At 35.4% G+C, this 22,524-nt stretch overlaps 1 protein-coding gene across 1 annotated transcript; it reads left to right on the top strand.

Moving 5' to 3' along the window:
* Positions 1 to 1,885: 1,885 nt before the first annotated feature.
* Positions 1,886 to 9,782, top strand: LOC134681378 (uncharacterized). The gene is made up of 4 exons (XM_063540980.1): positions 1,886 to 2,200; positions 5,600 to 5,726; positions 6,267 to 8,145; positions 9,175 to 9,782. Exons 3-4 carry the CDS (start codon positions 6,292 to 6,294, stop codon positions 9,595 to 9,597), a joined length of 2,277 nt encoding a protein of 758 aa, XP_063397050.1. The 5' UTR covers positions 1,886 to 2,200; positions 5,600 to 5,726; positions 6,267 to 6,291; the 3' UTR covers positions 9,598 to 9,782.
* The last annotated feature ends 12,742 nt before the right edge of the window (positions 9,783 to 22,524 follow it).

The raw sequence follows: 22,524 nt of genomic DNA, 5'->3' as shown, positions 1-22,524 counted from the left end.
TCTCAGTAGTAGCACACTCTCTTCTCAATCCTATGACATTTATATATCTCAGTTTATACGTTACACCGGTGAATGTTCACACCATACGGAATTCATCAACCAGAGCTAGTGTGCTACGTTCACAAAAAACTGATCCAAAAGAGCTACGAGGAAGAACGACTGAAATCGACACTACATAAGTTTTACGAAAACCATCAAAAATTGGTTGATTGATACAAATTATCGGTGTTTCCACTCACTAACGACATGTTTTCACGGTGTTAGATCTTTAGATACCAATAAAGTCGTCTATTCTGTAATTTTCCCCATTGTGACAGTTTGCCATAGTGTGGATTCACCTCGCATGGTGGGTGACGCATGCGTGTTGGAGACGCTTACTCTGTTAACGCACCCAGTCTCGATCCTTTTAGAGTACATGCAGTCCCCTTGCAGTTTCTTGCCTTGATTTGTTTCTTCTTAATCGATTTACGAGATTTGGACATTGATAAGCTACTGTCGCCTTAATCTTAATTAATAACCTTTTAGGATAGGTTTATTGAAAAGAGAATCGACATGTTTACATTGATTATATCTAAAACGGGGTCTTTAACCAGCATTATGATGCATTTTCGTAAGATGATAAGTTTCTCTTTCATATTTTTATGGAGAATGACCAAGAGCTGTACTATTTTAGCTGTGGGTTAACTTTTGACTGCTACCACCACGCCAGTAGCCAGAGAGAACGGAAACACATTCGGTTGTTGGAAAGACACATTTATCAAGAAAGCACGAGGCGGGGAAACAAATTAAACATGGGAATAAACTGGCGCTATCACATTTCGATTGGAATCACCTTTTATTATCACAATCAGCCTCAAATCAGATATGTTCAAGCCAGGTAAAATATTTGGGACAACAAATTAGATTTTTAACATCTGCATTCTTACTAGAAAAGACAACACAGTGTCGACGTCATGTACTATTCTAACGAGATAACGTCATCAGCATCAATCAAAGATTAAAATGATTCTACATTTTAAGAGCTTGATTTGAGGGAAACATGTCGTGTCACAGTGCAAATTATGTCTTGGTGATCGTTACATTTTGTGTTCAGTATACATCACTTCCCTTTTACTACTGACGTATCATTTTCTATCCGGACAATTCAAGCAGATATTTGTCTGTTAGAATTTATGAAAAATTACCTCAAACAATCCCTCCATCTCCCCAAAAAATTGAACAAAAAAGGTTGTATATTTTCCTTTGATGGTCTTTCGTTCCATTTGTCCTTGCATTGTCATTTCGTTTCAACTTATGCGTTTAAATACCGCTTTGGTATTTTTCATCTCTCTTTGTGGATGTGGAAAGAAATCAGATTCCGTCTTATCAAGTAAAAGTGTCGTAAGTTTTACAATTTTAGAAAATATATCGTGCTTCGTGATTTATTTAATTAGATCTGGCGATATGCTGGCACCTAAAGACCTAGCCTACATTACTAACTTTGTAAAGCCATGACATACGTAATTTAGTTCTAACTTATAGATACACATATCTTATCCAGATTATAAAAATAAAAATGCACTAACTGGCTTCCGTAAAAATGTTCACAACTAGTACACGCAATTTTTACATGTTTAAGGTATGTCAAATAGATGTTATAAACATAATATTGTTGTGGTTAGTTTTTTCATATACTATTAATTTACTTGATAGACCAAAAATATCTATTGTCATGTATGACTCTTAAATAAACTGAAATTGTACACCATGAATACCTCACAATTTGTTTCATTCATATTAAAATACAAGGTGTCTTCTTTCTTTCAAGTAACGTAATTCGGTAGTTAATTTTGATATCTACCCATGCATGTAGGTGCATATCTTCAGTCTGACATATTACATAATATTGATCAAAACTATATGTGAATTAGTAAAATAGTTTGTAGTAATTAAAAACACATGAAACTTACATAGATATTGGATTACATGATTTATAAAAGGATACAAAAGAAATTTACCTTTTGACAGGACGGAATACATTAATATGTCTAATATTTCAAAAAAAGTATATGAATAATACTGAGTTATATGAGTGTTATAAAACGTTTAAACTTTATGATGTAAACATGTTTAAATACCGAAACTTAATACGAACGTCCTTGTACAGTGTTGTATGTATTGTAAAGGCGGAAAACTTTATACATAAACATTTACAATGAAGGTATGTCTTTATATTCATATAATTGTGATAATTATGGGGGGAAACGGGAAACAAGGAACAAATAGTTATCAAAGGTACCAGGATTATAATTTAGTACGCCAGACGCGCGTTTCGTCTACATAAGACTCACCAGTGACGCTCATATCAAAATATTTATAAAGCCAAATAAGTACAAAGTTGAAGAGCATTGAGGATCCAAAATTCCAAAAAGTTGTGCAAAATACGGCTAAGGTAATCTATGCCTGGGATAAGAAAATCCTTAGCTTTCGAAAAGTTCAAAGTTTTGTAAACAGGAAATTTATAAAATTGACCACATTATTGATATTCATGTCAACACCGAAGTGTTGACTACTGGGCTGGTGATACCATCGGGGACAAAACGTCCACCAGCAGTGGCATCGACCCAGTGGTGTAAATAGTTATCAAAGGTACCAGGATTATAATTTAGTACGCCAGACGCGCGTTTCGTCTACATAAGACTCATCAGTGACGCTCATATCAAAATATTTATAAAGCCAAATAAGTACAAAGTTGAAGAGCATTGAGGATCCAAAATTCCAAAAAGTTGTGCCAAATACGGCTAAGGTAATCCATGCCTGGGATAAGAAAATCCTTAGTTTTCGAAAAATTCAAAGTTTTGTAAACAGGAAATTTATAAAATTGACCACATTATTGATATTCATGTCAACATCGAAGTGTTGACTACTGGGCTGGTGATACCCTCGGGGAGGAAACGTCCACCAGCAGTGGCATCGACCCAGTGGTGTAAATAGTTATCAAAGGTACCAGGATTATAATTTAGTACGCCAGACGCGCGTTTCGTCTTCATAAGACTCATCAGTGACGCTCATATCAAAATATTTATAAAGCCAAATAAGTACAAAGTTGAAGAGCATTGATGATCCAAAGTGCCAAAAGGTTGTGCTAAATACGGCTAAGGTAATCTATGCCTGGGATAAGAAAATCCTTAGTTTAAGAAAAATTCAAAGTTTTGTAAACAGGAAATTTATAAAATTGACCACATTATTGATATTCATGTCAACACCGAAGTGTTGACTACTGGGCTGGTGATACCCTCGGGGACGAAACGTCCACCAGCAGTGGCATCGACCCAGTGGTGTAAATAGTTATCAAAGGTACCAGGATAATAATTTATTACGCCAGACGCGCATTTCGTCTACATAAGACTCATCAGTGACGCTCATATCAAAATATTTATAAAGCCAAATAAGTACAAAGTTGAAGAGCATTGAGGATCCAAAATTCCAAAAAGTTGTGCCAAATACGGCCAAGGTAATCTATGCCTGGGATAAGAAAATCCTTAGTTTTCGAAAAATTCAAAGTTTTGTAAACAGGAAATTTATAAAATTGACCACATTATTGATATTCATGTCAACATCGAAGTGTTGACTACTGGGCTGGTGATACCCTCGGGGAGGAAACGTCCCCAGCAGTGGCATCGACCCAGTGGTGTAAATAGTTATCAAAGGTACCAGGATTATAATTTAGTACGCCAGACGCGCGTTTCGTCTTCATAAGACTCATCAGTGACGCTCATATCAAAATATTTATAAAGCCAAATAAGTACAAAGTTGAAGAGCATTGATGATCAAAAGTTCCAAAAGGTTGTGCTAAATACGGCTAAGGTAATCTATGCCTGGGATAAGAAAATCCTTAGTTTAAGAAAAATTCAAAGTTTTGTAAACAGGAAATTTATAAAATTGACCACATTATTGATATTCATGTCAACACCGAAGTTTTGACTACTGGGCTGGTGATACCATCGGGGACGAAACGTCCACCAGCAGTGGCATCGACCCAGTAGTGTAAATAGTTATCACAGGTACCAGGATTATAATTTAGTACGCCAGACGCGCATTTTGTCTACATAAGACTCATCAGTGACGCTCATATCAAAATATTTATAAAGCCAAATAAGTACAAAGTTGAAGAGCATTGAGGATCCAAAATTCCAAAAAGTTGTGCCAAATACGGCTAAGGTTATCTATGCCTGGGATAAAAAAATCCTTAGTTTTCGAAAATTCAAAGTTTTGTAAACAGGAAATTTATAAAATTGACCACATTATTGATATTCATGTCAACACCGAAGTGTTGACTACTGGGCTGGTGATACCATCGGGGACAAAACGTCCACCAGCAGTGGCATCGACCCAGTGGTGTAAATAGTTATCACAGGTACCAGGATTATAATTTAGTACGCCAGACGCGCGTTTCGTCTACATAAGACTCATCAGTGACGCTCATATCAACAAACACTTTCTAAGAAGCCAAGATTATATACATTGTTATAAAAGTGCCCCAAAATATGTAAATGATATATATTTTATGTATTGCACTTGTAGGCTAAAGCCAATACATGCAAGACTAGAATAAAGCATTGTATCGTTAGCAACGGCAACATTTTATATTCGGAGGCCACACAAGCATACAAACCACATAGAAAGTTCAAAATTACACATCTGGCCATCATGACCACCGAGACTACTGGTTTGAACATTATATATGTATAAATCTTTGTGGTGCAGTTCAACTAGTTTGAGTTCTCCTCCCTCTTGTCTCGTATTATTGTTGTCAACGAAGATAAAATAGTGATAAAATCAACCGTATCAATACACGCCTAAGAAAACAGATACTGACTTTATTGTAGCATAACATACTTGTACCTCGAAGTAAAAAGTATCAACAATATAGTATTGCTGTTAAATTTGATTTAATTAAGGTAATTATAAATATGCTTACAGACAATTGGTATTGTAATGGCTTTTAATTGGCCTCCCTACCAGCAGACTTGTTTTGAGCTCATATATAAAACTAATGTATGCTTATATGGCCTTCAAATTAACATTGATTTAAAAAAAGTTTCTTTTTATATTGTCAAAACCCTTGATGTTAACCGTTAAATATATGGCAATATCCTAACTTTTTTGTATTTCGATGAATACTCATTTACAAGACATGAAATGTTAAATTCACGTAATCTTTTGACTAGACTTTGATTTACAAAACTCGATTATATGCTTGAAAATATGCTCTGTTAAGGTAAATAAACCCCAAATCTATTATGCGTTTGTAATTGGCTGTTTCATCAATGATATTTTAGCACTCATGGGGAACAGAATACAAATTAAATATTATATGATATTTCGAAGCTTATAATATATTTGAGTTTATAAAAATGTATGCATACGATCCAGTTGCAGTTTACTGATCATTTGTCCTAGAGCATTAATCAATTTACACAATTAAAGTAATTACCTACTGTAAACACTACACTAATGTTTATTGTTAGAACGCGTTTGAGTGCTGAGTTATGATATGAAATAATATGATACCGAAGTTTTTTATATTTCAAAACAGCTCTTAATATATTTTTTTCAGCAGCAGAAACAACATTAAAAAACCGAAATGAATTGCAATAATTCAAAAAGGACACAAAAACTAGCACTACCCATGCATAGAAGTTTATCCTAGATATTAAACGATTTGAGTCAACTGAAACCCGAAGGTACGTTTTGGTTTCCCCCCCCCCCCCCCTGAAAATCTGCAAAATAAATCCTTGTATAAAACCATTATTAAACTTATTTTTTGAACTTTCACTATAAAGGCTTTTGATAAAGACGTAAGAATTGACTAAGCCTTAATTACACAATTTGGAACAGTCACCATTTTGTTCACATCAATATTATATGCTCAGTAAAACAATTGGTTAGCAATGATGTTCACCTTCCGATGAAATCAGATAAATATATTTGCAAATTGGTGAAAGATGAAAACCACCTCTGCATCTTAATTGTACAGATACAATGCAAAGAACAGTTCTATAGATACATTAACGCTGAGATGAGCATTGTCAGTTATTGGTATAGCTTTCTGTGCTTGGTATTTTATGACTACAGTCTAACAAGAAGTCTTAATATATCAATTTCTACAACTCAAACCTTATTTACGACTAGATATTGTATACTCATCAGCCAAATATTTCCATTCAAAACTGCATCATCGATTTCCAAACATTTACAGATGTCATTTTTATTTTGTCATTCAGGTTAAAGGTATTAAAATCTGTGAAAATGGAAGGAATGATCGATGATATAAAAATTTACTCGATTACTTTAGACAATATTCTCGAAACTATTGGTGCGTCAGAATACGTCCGTCGAACACAACAACATGGATATATTATGCAAGAACTTCTGATCTCTGCAACCCAAAATATAACCGGGAGTTCCATTTTAGAGATATATACCTATAAATTTGGTAGTGCAGTTGAAGGAACAACAACTCCTGGTCTAAACTCTGATCAAGATTGTCTGATATGCGTTGATCGTCCTCAGGTTGTCGAGGAAATTCCCGAGAAGGATTTGACAGAATACATGATAATGATAACTGATGAAAATACACCGCCTGGATACACAAAGCTACAAAATGTCGTCAATAATGAACCAATGAATCTTGAAGAGATGGAAGATGAAGATGAAGAAATCGATATAACGGGAAATCGGGTTTTAGGGAATAAATTTCTGATAGAAAGCATGACAAACGACGAGATACATGGACCTGCTGGAACTACCTTGAAAAGTAAAAAATTGCCTGGAGTACCAGATCTAGACTTTGTGCCTTCATACAGATGTAGGACATGGCCAAGCCAGGCTAGTAGTTGGTTGTCCAGACAACGCCCATCTGGCTTTCCCAATGCTGAGATGATTGGAAGATTCACTTCTTATGGATGCTTTTTAGTTCCTGCTGGTCATTACGTGAGCCCAGAAAAGCGTTTACAATGGAAACTTTCATTTTCATTCCAGGAACGACAGATAATGTTCAGTATGAACCCAATTCAATTTAAAACTTTCATTTCATTAAAGATGATTAAAAAGGATTTTATAAGTGCCAGAGTACCCCCAAAATCGCTGACGTCGTACCATTGCAAAACGTGTATGTTCTATACAATGGAAACCTCTCCTGCTAACATATGGACGTCAGACAATCTGGTTCGGTGTATCAGTATGTGCTTACAAACGCTTCTTAAGTGGTTTAAAAATGGCTTCATTCCAAGTTACTTTATTCCAGAGGAAAACCTTTGGAAAGGAAATACTGATACACGTTTAACAATTGTTGATATTTTGGGATCACTCCTAGAAACTTCACCAATATATCTTACCGAGATCAAGTGTGATTTTGTCGGGATATTCTTACAAAACGCCTTACCATCAAGAGGATTTTCCAAAGATTTCGGCAATCCACCTGCAAATCAGGCCGAATTAGAAAACTCTCAAAGTGAATTGGATAGATTTATCTACAAATTGCATATGTGGACACTTGATTATATAATCAAATGTGCAAAGGAATTAATTATATTTGCGGCAGATGAAGAGCTAGACAAATGTATCACTATACACAATGCAATCATTCATCGAATGTGTATGGACTCCGATCCAAGATTAGTGCTTGAGCATAACAGTTTAGATCGACGAATGGCCTCTGCATACATCCTTCCGTTTTTACAAACAAGCCTTGGATCTCAGATAAGTGTGAAGTATCTTCACACAAACACTAATACAGAAAAAGAACATCTTTGGAATGAATCGATTAAATCCCTTACAAAAGGTATGGAATCTGATTCGATGTCCGGCCAATTGAAACTTGCAACCGTTTTATTCATGATCGATAGAACCGAAGATTCCAAAGAAATTTTAGATAAAATTGATGAAAAGTTCGACCCTAAAATTTGTAAATCACATTGTGGATGCAGCAAGGAGTCTGATTATGTCTGTGAAGCTCTTCGAAACAATATCAGAGAGGAAAAACTGTCTACGCTCGAGATTCTAAGAAAATATATTGGGGTTTGTGTTTGGTTTTTAAGAACGGAAAAGGATATCATACCAAAACATCTTCACTACGAAATGTTTCGATCCGTCTTTAGTGAGGTTAGTAATTTGATATATTACATACTGCTCATTGTCTTCCTCTACACAAATACGCTTTGTCGATGTGTTCAAAATAAAAAAATGCCGTAAAATATTATTGAAAAAAAACTTTAAGTATGAATGTTTCCATACTTACTTGAACATTGTAGAATGCAAAAAATCAAATAAATGAATCCAAAGCGAGCACTATACGAAAAAGTGTAGTAGGCCCTTATTTATTATCATTCTTCCTTGGGGGCTTTCGCTTGATGTGCAGATTTACAAATACGAGGTCATGTTTTGTCTAATTTGTGAAATGAACTTCAAGATGCATAGACATTTACAATTGAACGAAAGATCTGTCATAAAAAGTAAGGTTATGCGCACGGAAAACCTCGATTCAAAAAATCATTTTCTTCGAAATCACCTGTACCAAGTCAAGACTGTACAATTCTCAATTGTTCTAATAATAATCATTAAAAATATTCCTTATACTATAGCCAGTATGTATGGATATTAATTTTAAGATTATGCATTGAAAGATGCTCATCACTATGTTGTCCTAGTGACAAGAAAAATTATGTATTCAGGTATATTCCTCTATCTGTCTTCGAAGGCGGCACTCATTATTTTGACATGTTTTTAACTTGTGATTAAGTACTGGCGTAAAATAAAAGACCTGACAAATTAGCTTATAAAAAAAACCTATATGGTTGACTATATGCAAATAAGGAGATGTGGTATGATTTCTTATGTTGCAACTATCCATAAAGTACCAAATAACTAGGATGTAAACAACTTCATGTCACCCTTGGCTCATTTGCTTGAATGAGTTGATACCTATTTGACACAAAGAATAAACAGAGGGACACATTAAGTGTACATGTATCACTAACTTAAATGTTGTACATTCATCATAGAAACCACAATTTGAAAGTAGACGTTATTTTTAATGTAATTAAGAATTGATAAATTGAAATGGATGGACACATTTAATTTAAATGCAAATATGTGTGTATTGTTTCCATTTTTTTTTTTTACAATTTTCAGACACCCAGAAAACCAAACGTTGACGACTGGTTTGATTGCGCAGCCGTAGACTCTGATATATTCCTGTTTTACATGTTATTCAGGGTTAATCAGAAACTTGGTAATTATAATGCAATGGTTATATCAAAACTTTCTTTGCTAATGGAAATAGAACAGAATGTAAATCTTACTCATGTTGATACGGCACATAATCTGCTTGGCTGTCTGTTGAAGGAAAGCGGAGACTTGGATTCGGCATGGCAATGCTTTATGACGTCATGGGCCTTTAGACCTGACCATAACGCTGCAAAATGGCACATGGCAATCATGTTGTTTGAGGGAATAACATGTCTAGGTCTTTGTGATGAAACCGAAATTCAAGGAACAGAAGAAAGAAAAGAGCTTGAAGATGATATCGATTTAATTTATAGTCGATTATTCTAATAATTTTTGAACTGAAATACCTTTAAGTTAGTATATTTATAAAATGGTCGTCCTGAATATGCATGAAATAATTGCCACAGAACTTGAAGCAAACAGAAGTCATCCTTTTTACAAGTCTATAGTCAGGAGTTATGCTTATCGATTATTGAATATTGAAAAATAGAACAATAAAGTATTTCCATTAATCCTATTGTCTAATAAAGGTAACAGTAGTATACCATGTATACCGCTGTTCTAATATCTATTGTAAAAATTATTAAAAGATGAGACACGTTACTAATTCAGAACGTTCAACCACATGTTTAACAGGAGCAAACATTTGACAGTGATTGTTAAAAAGATTCTTTTAAAACGATTATACAATATATATTACACAAAAACATTGTATGTCTTACAGATGTAAATTTAAAAAAAGACAATTAAAAGCAGAAAATCACTTCAAATAAAACACCAACCCCTAGGAAATTAGGAATAAATCATAATAAAAATGCAACAAACATTTCAGCGAATTCATACAAGGTTATGTCATGTAAAACTTGTATTTTTTACATTAAAAAGCAGGAAAGTATAAAAATAAGGAGACGTGGTATGACTGCCAATAAAACAACTATCCACCAGAGTTCAAATATCATGGATATAAGCAATAATTGTTGTAGGTCACCGTAAGGCCTACAACATGAAGGAAAAATTCATACAGTATAGTAAACTATAAAATGCCCCGACATTAAAAATGTGCGACAATTCAAACGAAAACACTAACGACTTAAGGTCAAGGAACAGTAAATGGGCTATGTCGCAAATTTTGCTAAAAATTTGCATACAACCTTGACTCGTTGAACTACAACTGAAAATCGAAAAAATAATGCATTTATCTCTTTTATTATCTGAAAAATTGCAGATTGATTTCTTTTAATATGGGTGAATATTTGTATAGAAAGCACATAAAATCGGCAAAAAAACTTCTAAAATTTGTCTTAAAATCGCCAAATCTCTAATTCTACTCCATAGATTTTTCTTAAAAAACTATATATTGTTGACACATAAATTTCTGTTTTAATGATATAAAATAATCATAGGGTCACCGACTTCGTTTTTTGTCTGAATTCAACGTTTTACGGCCTGCAACGCGATAACGTTACGATTATTTCGACGTTTTGTTGGATTTTTTTACAAAGAACGCAACTTTGAATGATGATTACCGTAAAAACGAAGTCGGTGACCCTATCTTTATTTTGCACCATTATAACGGAAATTTATGTATCAACAACATATAGTTTTTTAAGAAAAATCTATGGAGTAGAATTAGAGATTTGGCGATTTTGAGACAAATTTTAGAAGGGTTTTCTCCGATTTTATGTGCTTTCTATACAAATGTTCACCCATATTGTAAGAATTCAATCAGAAATATTTCAAATAATAATTGACATAAATGCAATATTTTTTCGAATTTCAGTTGAAGTTCATCGAGCCAGAGTTGTATTCCAAATTTTACCGAAATCTGTGACATAGCCCATTTACTGTTACTTGACCCTAATCTATAACAATACAATTTACGAAAACAAATATGACTGCAAAACCAAAGACAACCACTGAACCACAGGACCCCGACTTGGGACTGGCACATACACCCTGTGAGCTCAACCCTCTTCTAACCTGGGTTAGTGGTGTTACAGCACAATATAAGGAACAAACTGTAAACATAAGTTGCAGAAGGTTTTCTACATGTATATGTGCACTTGCGTAAGGTCGATTTCTATCTGGCGCAGCTCATATATTAAAAAAAAGGTGTTTGTTTTTTAATTGTTAATCGTCGAAAAAAACACTAATTTTGCCGCAAAACCATCACTAAGTGTGTAAAAATCAATATGAAATTGATTCGACGTAATAGTAAAAGAAGCATTAATGTCAAAGTTAAGGAATTATAATAAATATATCAACAGGAACTGGTTATGAACAGAAGGACGGACACAAATGTGTATGAACGTATCCAAAATTTTTAAAAGGGAATCCACATGTTTGAAAGCAAAAATGCAAAAGGGACTTTTTATGGACTGTTACTTTGTCTGTTTGAAATAAAAATAAAACTGCATCAGCTGACACTAAGTGATGATGTTTATCAGATGTAAATCTTATGATTGCAAATGATACACTTGTTCTAAAATCATAGACCAACGGGAAAGGACGTAAGCATCTACAAGTCATCATGCTGTCGTAAATAATGAGCAAACGCCATAATTTAAATCAAGCTTTAGAAGGCCGGCGACAACAAACCGTGAAACAATTCAAAAGAGAAACCAACGAACATATTTGTACAAGAAAATAAATAAAAAATCACTATATATGGCATACAGCAACAAGAATAACTTCTGGCTTAGCTAAGTAAAGGAAAAAAAAACCATTTACCAAATTACAATAAACAGAAAGTAACGATCTAGGTTTACTCCTAGCTTCTGAAAGCTATGTTAACGACCAAAGTCAGGTGATTGACCAACTTTCTAAGGATTATATATGAATCTGTCCACTTCCGACAGATATTTAAAGCCATCATGATGAGCAATCCTGTTTTTGGTCCTATCGAAACGACATTAAATGTATATACAAAGAAAATTGCATATATTTTTTCCTGTAAAAGGTTAGCTGAAATTGGTTCATTCAGTGGTTAGATTAAAGGAGATAATGAGAATGTAAACGATGTACAGATGGACGCAACCCAGACAACATTTGTACTTTGACACAACATTGGCCCAACGTATTTACTTTCATTGACCCAACGTTGTTTAGAAACGTTGGCCCAATGTACAAATACAAAGTGGCTCTATATTGGACCAACGTGATGGCTAAACTTTGGCCCGGCCCAACATTGTAAATAGAGAGTACCATATGGCTTTTCAATATGGCACCTGTATCAACCAGAGATAACCAATATAATCCCAAGAGCTTTGCTTTTTTGTCGTCACTTTTTGTAAAGAGTTTTCAGTGTGGAACCTAAATAGCGTAATATAGGAAAGGACAGTTATTGCTGTTTATTATTTGCTTATCTAAAATTAATTACTGTGGGTAAATTTCGGCAGTATATTTACATAAGTCTTGATAAGTTTGCCAAGTCTACTAATTTAATCGGATATTTTGAACTTTACAACAAAAGATAGAAATGCTGAATAAAGTTACTCGTGTTTCTCGTTTCTCGTTTTTTTTATATAGATAAGACCGTTGGTTTTCCCGTTTGAATGGTTTTACACTAGTAATTTAGGGGCCCTTTATAGCTTGTTGTTCGGAGTGAGCCAAGGCTCCGTGTTGAAGGCCGTACATTGACCTATAATGGTTTACTTTTTTTTAAATTGTTATTTGGATGGAGAGTTGTCTCATTGGCATTCAAACCACATCTTCCTGTATCTATTGACAACACGATAGCTAAAAAAGAAAAAGACAAACAGACAAGAGTTTAGTCGATATCAAATTCAAGGAAATACATTTAAGATATGCCAATAATGATTTTTTCAACTTTATGAATACCGTATAGCGGGTTATATTCGCGGGTGTAAAATTTCGCGATTTTCATTGAATAAGGTATACGAAAAATTTTGGCGGTTTTTATTTTGGCGGATTCAACATTTTTAACATTACCTTTGCATGTGCACTTTTAAATTGGCGGAATTTATTTTGGCGATTTTGTTCTATCCGCGAAAATAAGCGAAAATTTACACCCCGCGAAAATAACCCGCTATACGTTATATAATTGATTAAAATGGCGTCCAAATTTAAAATATCAGCCCAAAAATATCAGAGTTTTACGGTATTTTGTAATAATTTGGTATAAAAGGATACAAACATAAACATGATAAAGAAACTTCTATTTGGATACAAATGCAAACCAACATATATTCTGTAGGGATATAGTTACGACACTGTTGTCAGGTCATTGAAGATGGCATATTTTGGTATTAATATTGATTCACTCATAAGGTCTTTGCATCGGAAATTTGCATTTGAAATTTGCTCTAAAACCAGTTGTTGGCATGATACGGGTTATGTTCTTCTCATATTTTCTATGATGGTATGATACTAAACTCCTAATGGGAGGGATTGTGCTTGATTTTCATATGATGAAGACATAATCTTGCAATCAGTTTAATTGAAGTCTGGAGCTGGCATGTCAGTAACTGCTAGTAGTCCTTTGTTAATTTATGTATCATTGTCATTTTGCTTAGTTTCTTTTGTTACCTATTCTGACATCGGACTCGGACTTCTTTTGAACTGAATTTTACTCTGCGTTTTGCTGTGTGTTTGTTTGTTCTGCATTGGCTAGAAGCCTATGGTGAGGGTTGAGATCTCACAAAAATGCTTAATCCAGCCGCATTTTTGCGCATGTCCCAAGTCAGGAGCCTCTGGCCTTTGTAAGTCTTGAATGTTTTCTAATTTTAGTTCATTTATATGTTTTGGAGTTTAGTATGACGTCCATTTTCACTGAACTAGACTAAGTACACATATTTATTTAGGGGCCAACTGAAGCCCGCCTCCGGGTGCGGGATTTTCTCGCTGTCTTGTGTTGGTGTCCTTCGGCTGTTTTCTGCTCTTAAGTGGGGTTGTTGTCTCTTCGACATATTCCCCATTTCCATTCTCAATTTTATATATCATTTTTATAAGAGGTGTTATAAACTATAAAAAAAACATGGCCGATACAATTAAAAATGGCGTCTCATACAAGGTCTAGGTTACACAGTTATTGTTAAAGTTTACATGACTTCAGAAAATCTTTAAATTTTCTAGCAATTTAAAATATGTATGAAACCCTACAAAGATATGAGACAACCATTTCTATTTTGAAAATGTGAGCGAAAATAAAAAATGGTGCCTCAAAAGTAATTATATTACGGCAAATCAACTTTATAGAAGTTGTTGACAATTAAGTATGATTCCAATACAGGATAATCAAAATTTAGCACAGTCTCAATCAGTTTCTCTCTCACAGTCCAGAGCAGTAACATAATGATATGCATTTCAATGCTACTTTCAAGCATTTACATCCTCGACATCCTTTCTAACAGCCACAGTGGATGAACTCTTGACAGGACATTGCAGCTTCTGCAAGCCCTGAACAGAATGATACCCACGTATCATTTAGTTTTTGGTGATGGCATACTAAAATTTGCGACTAAACAATTACCCCAAATAACACTAACTTGGTAAGCTACACGTTTCGTACGTTGTAGCTGTGGATCTCGTCTCATTTTCGTGTCAATACTGAATAGGAATATTGTCAATTGTTCTTGTCTGTGTGAATAAATGTTTTCTTTCTTCATTCACTATATTACATCATTTAAACCGATCATACAGAAGCACAACTTCCCATTCTATAACTGTTTTACTTCTGAATCGTATTCATTAAATGTTTTGACATTGGTTGGCTTAAGCATATTAACAAATGCACATCCACCGAGAATAATAAAAGGCACTATTTGTTGAACATCTGTTGGGGACGATACATTACATACACATTTTGACAGAAAGTCAGTTTTTTTCCTAGACGGATGGTACCATTTTGAATAAGCAGTGTTTTCCATCTCCTGATTGACAAGTAATATACAGTTTTGAAAATAAAGAACAATTACTTTTCAAAGACAGTTGTGATCTATGGTAGAATTTTATCTTCAGAAGGTGATGTTTAAAAAGTGGCATATTGTTCCTTTCTTTTTTTTTTTTTTTTATCAAAAAACACGCTGTTCGATCGACAAGGTGTTAGCTTCAGGTATAGACGTTACAAATATTAATATTGTCAATTAAAATTGCAGGGTTACATACCAGAATTAAAAATAAGGCGATTTTATTGATCTTTCAAAACACCACTTTTCGAATTCTATGATTACTTCATCATCATCAAAGAATCTGTGTACTAACGGTGAAGTGTACATGCTGTAATGTGGTGTGCTCTGTGTGTTTTTGTAACATGAGACACCTTCAGAAATGAATATGCTGTACCAGGTGATTTAACCTGGTCATTTACTTAAACACTAGTCCATCCACTATCGTCAGGCCAACTACCAAGGGCTTTGAATGCCGCCATTTCAATGTGTAGGCTGCCGAATATCATGACAAAGTTTTCCTCACCATGCATCCGAGACCAGTTTGGTCCATTGTATTAGTTTTACTACTGTGAAAATGGCAGTTTGTTCTGTATTCAGCTGTGAAAGATTCGAATAACTATCTCGTTAAATGGATACTGTCTCTGACTGGGAATTTGAAATAGTTTAAGATAGAGCAAATGTTCGAAAAACTCCTCAAATATTTTAGAATAATGATATACCTGTACCACGAAATGAATCTGTTGATGATATACTGCTTGGGTGTTGGTAAATTTTTTCTACAGCAGACGAAGTGATTGCATTTTGCAGTTGATGAGTAGGGCTAACAATACCTTTCTGGTTGTAAGCATCATTGGTCACCGAAGTAAAAGTTTCTAACACTCGTAGGAAACAGACAGTCCAAGTGTTAAGCAAGTGTCTACTAGGACATGTTTTCTAGTCTTACAGTAAATCATGATTTCCAAATAAGCGCACTCGGGGGGGGGGGGGGGGGGGGGGGGGGGGGGGTTCATGATCTTTCTTGTGACGATTGAATCGTTTCTTTCTACAACTATACATCAGAAGCTGTGTTGTTGTTAATTTCGAATGAAAATATGAACGATCCTGTATATGGTTCCAGACTGAATCATACTGACCAAAGAAAGAAATTACTGTAGGGTACATAAGCTTCTTATAATCTAGCAGGGCTTGCATACGGAATATATGTCTCCTCGTTAATACGATATTACAGTGTTTGTATTGTATTTTCTATCATTATTATCTTGATAGAAGGACGCTGTTCGCAAAGAAACTATTTAACCACGAGTTTTTATTGACGGAGTAAGATCATCCCTTTCTAAATTTTACGGACCCCATCAAGAGCTGGTTGGCCGTTATGGAATAAAATTGAGAATGGAAATGGGGAATGTGTCAAAGAGACAACAACCCGACCAAAATAAAAAAAACAACAGCAGAAGGTCACCAACAGGTCTTCAATGTAGCGAGAAATTCCCGCACCCGGAGGCGTCCTTCAGCTGGCCCCTAAACAAATATATACTAGTCCTTCAGCTGGCTCCTAAACAAATATATACTAGTCCTTCAGCTGGCCCCTAAACAAATATATACTAGTCCTTCAGCTGGCCCCTAAACAAATATATACTAGTCCTTCAGCTGGCCCCTAAACAAATATATACTAGTCCTTCAGCTGGCCCCTAAACAAATATATACTAGTCCTTCAGCTGGCCCCTAAACAAATATATACTAGTCCTTCAGCTGGCCCCTAAACAAATATATACTAGTCCTTCAGCTGGCCCCTAAACAAATATATACTAGTCCTTCAGCTGGCCCCTAAACAAATATATACTAGTCCTTCAGCTGGCCCCTAAACAAATATATACTAGTCCTTCAGCTGGCCCCTAAACAAATATATAATAGTTCAATAACTGTTTTACAGATGACGACGGATACGTTCCAATTATCGTAACTTCAATACCGTCCCCTTTTCCCGACACACAGGTTCAGATGTTCATTATAATGTAAACTCTACTTGAATTTGATTTGAATTTGCCAAATAAGTGTTGGTTCATATATCTCGCCGTTTATCGAACTTGGACGTTTACAAGTACCTGCAATCTCGGAATTGGACATCGTGTCCGTTATGGTCTATCCATAGACCTGGTTCATAAATATGCCGTACCAACTTCACAAATAATACATGATAGTCTTGAATAATAGATTCCAGGTACTGACGTTGTTTATCATCTCAATTACGTATTATATTGTTCATTCATTAGTCTTTGTAAACTATCAACTATTACTGTTTATTCCATTTTTGGTAATATCCTTTTGGCGTGTCTCGGTTCTTATGGATTCCGCCAATATGTTGTTGTGATGTTGTAATTTTTTGTATTCTTATCTTTCATTTTTGCTTATGTGTTTTCTCTATATGCCATTTTTTTTTACATAATTATTTGTTTTATAGTGATTAAGATTTTATCACAATGCTGACCCCTGAACCCCTATTTCTGACTTTTTTTACCTATTATGTCTGTTTGTTTTGTTCACATATTGTTGTCAATATAATGGAATTATATGCGACTGTCATACAAATGAGAGGTTTAGCTAGCAATAAAACCAGGTTAATCCACTATTTTCTACATAAGGAAATGCCTGTACCAAGTCAGTACTATGATACTTGTTTTCCATTCGTTTGATTTGTTTGAGATTTTGATTTTGTCATTTAATAAGGGACTTTCCGATTTGAATTTTCCTTAGAGTTCGGTATTTTTGTTATTTTACTTTTTTTCCCTAACCCAAACCCTAACCCTAACACTAACCCTCTCCCTACCACTTACACTAACCATTAACCCTAGCCCTAACCCTAACCCTAACCCTTACCCTCACCTTAATCCTAACCCCTTACTTAACTCTAACCTCAACCCTAACCCTAACCCTAACCCTAACCTTACCTTAACCCTAACCCTAACCCTAACCTAAACCCTAACCCTAACCTAACCCGAACCCGAACCTAACCCTAAACCCTAACCATAACCATAACTGCAAACGCATATTGAATAATATAAGTTGGTTTCTATTGAAATGTCGATTGTTTGTGGAAAAACACATCATTAAGGCATCTTGATAATTTCCATGTCAGATCTCACTGTAACACAGACCCGCGGCTGTCTATGAAATATTCATCCGTATGTCTCAACGGGGTTTTTCCCCCTCTAGCACACTTCCGCGGGTGCCTATGAAATTTTTATCCTGATGTATCAGTGGAGAATGTAAAAGAAGGTAGTAGAATCCGGAGCCTCTGCTTCCTGTGTACAATATCCCTAATTAGTTGGTAAAGGCGAAATAGTGACTACACGACCGTACACCGCCGGGTACGGTCACTCAGAGAAGCCATTGGTTCAGACACGCAGGCAAAAATCAGTCGTACGGTACTAATGTTGGTATCATCGCATCTGACATGTCTCGCAAAGATTGCCTCGGTTAACTCGTAATTGGTCGAAAGATTATTACATATTAACTGGTAAGACAAAACTAATCAAACCAAGTCGGGTTAGTGAGGCTGGATAACTTTGTGTTTATCACACGGCCTCGCGCCGGTGACTTATCTTCAAATGTCTGCTCTATCAACTTTCGAGGGTACGTGATATGCCTACCATGGTTGTAACGGGTAACGGGGAATCAGATTTCGATCCCGTAGAGGGAGCATTCGACACGGCTTCCACATCTAAGGAAAGCAGCACGTGCGCAAATTACCCACTTCTTGCATGGGGAGGTACATGCTTGACAGCACTTCACAAATCTTACGAGTTTACAAATAATCATGATTGATGCATATGTTGCACATGACAACGTCTAAACAGCAACCCAGCGACATATATACAGGTGCAGATACAATCCTCAAAAATAGACAGTTGTCTCTATGACAATCTATTAATCGTCCCAAGTCTTAATATGTTCATCATTGTCATGTATAATCTTCAGCATATTGTAGTTGAATAATAATCTCACCTGTTATTATGCTGGTTTCTAGGGAATCAAAATTTAAAAAAAATTATAAGTGGCATGACGTAATACGTACGAGGGGTTTGATAAAGCTTTTGTAAACGTGACTGATATCGATTACGTGACGTCATACAGACGTAGGGTTTGATAAAGCCTTTGCAACTGATAACGATATCGGTATCGCCAAGGATGGCTGATATAGCGCGATTGTCATCATTTGTATTGCACATACAATTTACCTGTATTTACTACTTAGTATATAATAAAGCCTTATAACTCAGATTGGTAGCTATGATACAGGATTATCGGACCTCCTATAAACGTGAGAACCGTGTATATTTTGTGGCAATTGATTATTACCATTTTCTATATTTACAAGTGATCATCTTTTAGGTGCATTTTGTTTGGATGCAGCCAGTTACATAATTTCGGATATTGCAAGTCACAGACTTTTCAAGCCAGTTCGCATTGGAAAAGATGAAAAAGAGAAAAGATATTTTCTAAATCTTTCCTTTGCCAACAAAGGTCTCGATGGCGTCAACCTTGGCAATATCCTTCATCATAAATTAGTTCAATCGAAAATACCTCCTTATTTTAAAGACCAGTCTGTACCAATAATTTCTTATACCTATACCAAACCTATTGCAACTAAAATTTTCAATTACAAACGCGTTTTGCAGGATCTCGATATTGACGACTTCAAGTCTAAACCTCCTGATTACACTTGTGCTAGTTCCCAATTCATATATAATCCCGCTGGCCACGTTATTACCGGTGACCTTAACATTGTTAATAACACTTCTCTACGAAACGTGTTATCGAAAGGTCCGAAATATCGTGAGCCTAAATCCATCAATTGGAAATACAACTTTAAAATTTTGATGGATTCAGTCGAGGATTATGCCAGGCAATGGGCTAAGCGCGAGAAGGAAGACGTAGACACTCTATCCGAATGGATAAAGGCAGTGAGGTCCTTAATACAAATCAGAATTAAGAAACTGAATGGGTCCATCAATGCCCATGCTACGTCAATTTTTAAAGACCCAAATGTTGCTAAACACCTATCCGACCTCCATGATAAATATGTTGTTGTCCCCGCAGACAAAGCCCCAAATAACATCGTTTTTGTCTGTAAAAGTCATTACATTATTTGCTTGATAAACGAATTAGGTATAGACAATTCACTTGGAAACTCAACATATACCCTCACGACACTTACCAAAGAGGAAATCCTAGATAATCATAGGTCTGTTCTTTGTTCCTTTGGTATTTCAACCAAAGATGAAGAACTGGATCTTCCATCACTGTATTGGATACCTAAACTACATAAGTGTCCTTACAAACAGCGGTATATTGCTGGGTCTTCCAAGTGCTCCACAAAACCTCTTTCTAAATTATTAACATCCATTTTATCAGCAATCAAAGACGGGCTTCAAAGTTATTGTGAAACTGCCTATTCTAGAGGTGGCGTGAATCAGATGTGAATACTTAAAAATTCCAAAGATCTTTTAGAGTACATACAATCTAACTCTCTTTCATCTTGTAACAGTATTAAAACATTTGACTTCTCTACTCTTTACACAAGTATTCCACATTCCAAACTTAAAGACAAATTAAAAGAGTTGGTATTACTTTGCTTCATAAAAAAGAATGGCCAACGTAGATACAAGTATCTTGTCTTAGGGAGGGATAAATCCTACTTTGTAAAGAATCACTCTGATTCTAACAAAAAATTCTCTGAAACCGATATTATCAAGATGCTTGATTTCTTGATTGACAACATATTTGTTACGTTCGGAGGACGTGTTTTTCAACAGACTGTCGGCATCCCAATGGGAACAAACTGTGCCCCTCTACTTGCTGACTTGTTTCTTTATTATTATGAGGCTGACTTCATGCAGGAACTTCTTAGGAAGAAAGATAAGAAGTTAGCAATATCCTTTAACTCTACTTTCCGCTATATAGATGACGTTCTTTCACTAAACAATTCAAAATTTGGTGACTATGTGGAACGCATCTATCCCATCGAATTGGAGATAAAGGATACTACAGATACAGTTAAGTCAGCTTCATATCTTGACTTACATCTAGAAATTGACAATGAGGGTCGGTTGAAGACAAAACTTTACGACAAAAGAGATGATTTCAGCTTTCCAATTGTGAACTTTCCCTTTCTAAGTAGCAACATTCCAGCAGCACCTGCATACGGGGTATATATCTCTCAATTGATACGATATTCTCGTGCTTGCATTTCCTATCATGATTTTCTTGATAGAGGGTTACTGCTAACAAGGAAGCTATTAAATCAAGAGTTCCAAAGGGTGAAGTTGAAATCATCCCTTCGTAAATTTTACGGACGCCATCACGAGTTGGTTGACCGTTATGGAATAACCATTTCACAAATGATATCGGATATGTTTCTCACGTCGTAACTACAATCCCCTTCCCTTTCATGAGTTTGACCTACCGAATTAGACTATTTACCGGATTTGTAATCACATAAGCAACACGACGGGTGCCGCATGTGGAGCAGGATCTGCCTACCCTTCCGGAGCACCTGAGATCACCCCTAGTTTTTGGTGGGGTTCGTGTTGTTTATTCTTTAGTTTTCTATGTTGTGTCATGTGTACTATTGTTTTTCTGTTTGTCTTTTTCATTTTTAACCATGGCGTTGTCAGTTTGTTTTAGATTTATGAGTTTGACTGTCCCTTTGGTATCTTTCGTCCCTCTTTTACAACTGCCTCGGGGATTCGAAATGCATATAAATCTTTTTGGATATGGAGCCTTCTAAACAAATTCCAAAATGGCCGCCAACAGTCAAGAAACTACGTCCAATATATTGATATAACTGACCACTTTATAGCTAGTAAAAGCATGAATCTGTGCACAGTGTTAGTTATAATGCTAATAAACATTTTTGAATATGAAGCCATCTATAAAAATCAAAAGATACCAAAAGGACATTTAAACTCAAAAGTCGAAAATAAACTGACAACGCCATGGCTAAAAAAAGAAAAAGAAAAAGACAAACAGACAAACAACAGTACACAAAACACAACATAGAAAACTAAAGGCTGAGCAACACGAACCACGCCAAAAACTGGCGTAATCTCAGATGATCTGGAAGGGAGAGCAGATCCTGCTCTACATGTGGCACCTGACGATTTACTCATGTAAGTACAAATACGTTAAAAAGTTCAATTAGGTAGGTCACATTTTTTGAAAAGGGAACGATATTCAGTGTCACTTTAAAAGTTTTAATCAACTAATTGAAGTTCTTGGGTAAGATCCTCGTGCAAAAGTTGGAATATTAGCGTATATTAGAGATTTCTGCTTCAATTAAATATGT

The sequence above is a fragment of the Mytilus trossulus genome, chromosome 8 (assembly GCF_036588685.1).
Source record: "Mytilus trossulus isolate FHL-02 chromosome 8, PNRI_Mtr1.1.1.hap1, whole genome shotgun sequence".
Lineage (NCBI taxonomy): Eukaryota > Metazoa > Mollusca > Bivalvia > Mytilida > Mytilidae > Mytilus > Mytilus trossulus.
This window is presented reverse-complemented; position numbering and strand designations above follow the sequence as displayed.

Bases quoted from the DNA above. Each gene is read 5' to 3' on its own strand.
- LOC134681378 (XM_063540980.1), top strand. From the start codon at position 6,292: ATGGAAGGAATGATCGATGATATAAAAATTTACTCGATTACTTTAGAC. The intron at 8,146-9,174 runs GTTAGTAATTTG...TACAATTTTCAG, and splicing joins TTCGATCCGTCTTTAGTGAG to ACACCCAGAAAACCAAACGT.